General features: G+C 40.4%; 1 protein-coding gene across 1 annotated transcript; it reads left to right on the forward strand.

Moving 5' to 3' along the window:
- Positions 1 to 270: 270 nt before the first annotated feature.
- Positions 271 to 3,055, forward strand: LOC111650293 (BBSome complex member BBS7-like; the record flags this gene model as incomplete). Its single annotated transcript, XM_023400173.1, has 9 exons — positions 271 to 355; positions 576 to 678; positions 821 to 1,013; positions 1,160 to 1,234; positions 1,345 to 1,413; positions 1,701 to 1,840; positions 2,331 to 2,495; positions 2,688 to 2,797; positions 2,898 to 3,055. Coding segments are annotated over 9 exons (1,098 nt in total), but the record flags the coding sequence as incomplete, so codon positions are not given.
- Positions 3,056 to 3,073: the final 18 nt, after the last annotated feature.

Here is a 3,073-nt window from a genome sequence, read left to right on the forward strand (position 1 = left end):
TAGTAGCATACCTGCTTCTGCTTTAGCTTAACTGTAGAAAAGCCAAGCCTGTATGTCTGACTAGTACTTTCCTGAGACCCAGCTACAGAACATTAGCAGCATCCTTTAATTTGCAAAGACATAATCGATTAAATAGTAATCATATTAAATGTTTTAATAGCCATCCCCTTGCCTTTTATTAATCTTCAAGTCCATTATTTTTTTCAGTATTGCATGAAATGCACTGATCATAGCGCTCACTCATTGACGACCAGGGTTTCTTCCCTTCAGATACTGTCAGAGAGTGTGACGTCCATCCAGGGTGGTTGCGTGGGGAAGGAGTCTTATGAAGAGGTCTTAACTGCCACTTACACAGGTTAGTTTAAACGAAAATTCAAAACAATAGTGTTCCCAATTTTCTCTCAGAGAAGAAAATGTGTCTGTTGTCCTGCCTGTCAAACTGTCTGCATGACTTCATTCTTGATTGAGAGAAAATTACTGGCTGTCTGGAATGTAGTATGAGTTACTTATAACCCAGTAGTAAGGGACCTTGAAATGCACAGCATATTCTGAATAACTTTCATTACCTCTTCCAGGATGGGTGACTGGTTTGACCACTGAGCCCCAGAAGGCTGAGGCCGGCCCGGGAGACGAGGTCAGGATGAGTAAAGAGATCCAGTCCAAAGTAGAAGCACTCAGGTATCATCTAAATACTGCTTCCTTCCATTATACAATATGTCTTTGTTCCTGTCATGTGTTTGACTTTCTGCATATACACACTAGTTAAGGAAATGACTTCAAAACAAATCCATTCTTCAGGTCAGTATATGGTTCGTTTCAGATCGGAGCTGGAGCAGCTGCAGGTCAAAGTCTTGCAGGGACGAGAGCAATACCAGCAGACCTCTCAGTCGAGCACAGCCGTCTCTGCTGTGCCCGTCTTCAGCATTAATGACAAGTTCACCCTCTGCCAGGACGACGCCAGCTACAGCCTCACCCTGGAGGTGCAGACTGCCATTGACAATCTGCTGCTCCAGGTACACTGAGCAATAAGTCTGTGCTGTTACAATCCCTGGTGACAGTTGAACTTTAAGACCCTAAAAAATATGATAAGCATACTCTTGAGCCAATGTTGCAGATGTAAACAAGCAAAATATAACTTAAAGATTAATCTCCTATGCAGAGCGACGTCCCCATAGATCTGCTGGATGTGGATAAAAACTCAGCTGTTGTCAGTTTCAGTGAATGTGACTCGGAGGTGAGCTGTGCAAACTCTTTCTACGCAGAACAAGTACATATGTGCAAATACAGTAAAATTTCAAACCTGCTGCTGCTCCCGGAGGCCTCACTCTCAATCTCGGTTTGCAGCAGCCTAATGGAAACTTCCTCCTGGCCACCTACAGATGTCAGGCTAACACTACCAGACTTGAGCTCAAGGTAACAAGTGCATCTAAACATTTTCTTTTACTTACTGAAGTTGGGATTTCTTAACCTCTATGCAATTATAATGCAATGTCATAGTGGGCCTTCTTTTGTGTCATTGTGTGCCTTGATGGGACAGACAGTGCTCAGCTGTGTATTAAACTAATTGCCCCACCTCTGTAGCAATAATCACATTAGAAACCTTCCTGATGATGCTGTATATTTAATTGACTTTAGTTGACTTGCTTTAACTATTTGCGGTATGTGACACTGTGGAAATCTATAATAAACTATTTTCATAGGTGAGGTCCATTGAGGGACAATATGGCACCCTCCAGGCCTACGTTACCCCCAGACTGCAACCCAAGACCTGCCAGGTCCGCCAGTACCAGATCAAACCACTGTCACTCCACCAGCGCACACACAGCATAGACCAAGACAGGTGAAGACTTCAATGTCTGATGAAAATTTGGGTTTTTATAAGAAGATGCACATCATTTCAAAACACAAGTTTGGATAGTTCGATGCCCCAAATCAGTTTCCAAACACTTTCAACGTCACTGATTTGTTCAGAATGATTGAAGTGACATGAAATGGTAATTCGTTCTGACTGTTAAGTTACTGGAATGGTGGATTCAGGCTGGATTTAGAGGCTAAAGAGAAATATTTATAATAAAAACAACTAATCCAGGATGATGTTAAACTAAAAATGGGTATGTAATCATAACATTTTATTAAAGAAGCTAAAACTTTTCAAGGTCTCACACCAAATTCTGGACCAGTTGAAAGATTAATTTAATAATGAAAGGTTTCAGAGAGCTGCTTTTTAATTTCATTGTAATGCCATAGTGGTACCATATAAGTTATCTTTCAAGTTTTTTTTACCCATGATAAATGTCTTTGTCAGTCTCTTACCTCTCTCTGTCTTACAGACCCATGAACAGGCTCAGTCTGGTGGGACAGTTCAGTTTTGCAGAGATCCACTCCTGGGTTGTCTTCTGTTTGCCAGAGGTGCCTGAGAAAACACCAGCAGGAGAGAGCATCACTTTTTATTTCCATAACACTTTCCTTGGCACACAGCTTGAAGCCAACTACTGGTAAACACTAAGCACACAGTAGAAAGACACAAGCATTGCATATAAATGTGTAGAACGTATGAGATAACTGAGCTTTAGAAATGTTTTGTTTATGCTTTACATATTGTTTTCACATTTCATTTAAATGTTCAGTGGTGATTTGTGTTATATATTTACTTTTTAACCTGTTTTTTTCTGTGCATCTAATTTTAGCAAAGGAGAGGGTCACTTCAGGTCAGACAACATCTCTACCATCTCCATACTAAGTGATGTCCTGTCTAAAGAAGCTACCAAGAAGAAAATCAATCTCAACATTTCATATGGTAGGTGCATTGTTACTTTATTTCAGTGTGTATTTCATTCAAATATTGATAGATTAAATATTGCTCATATTGCCCTTTTGCTTGATTATTTATCTTCCAGATAACAATGATGACTCTGTGAGCCACACCCTGAAAATGATCCATCCAAAGCTGGAGTGCCAGTTGTTGCTGGCTAAAAAAGTTCAGCTTATTGATGCTCTTAAAGTAAGTGTTGGTGAAATATTAAATGCACCATCCTACAGTAGAAATCCACTCTGACAGACTTGAACAGCAGCT

The sequence above is a fragment of the Seriola lalandi genome, unplaced genomic scaffold (assembly GCF_002814215.2).
Source record: "Seriola lalandi dorsalis isolate HSWRI2012SDOR001 ecotype SW California unplaced genomic scaffold, Sedor1 jcf7180002052156, whole genome shotgun sequence".
NCBI classification, from domain to species: domain Eukaryota; kingdom Metazoa; phylum Chordata; class Actinopteri; order Carangiformes; family Carangidae; genus Seriola; species Seriola lalandi.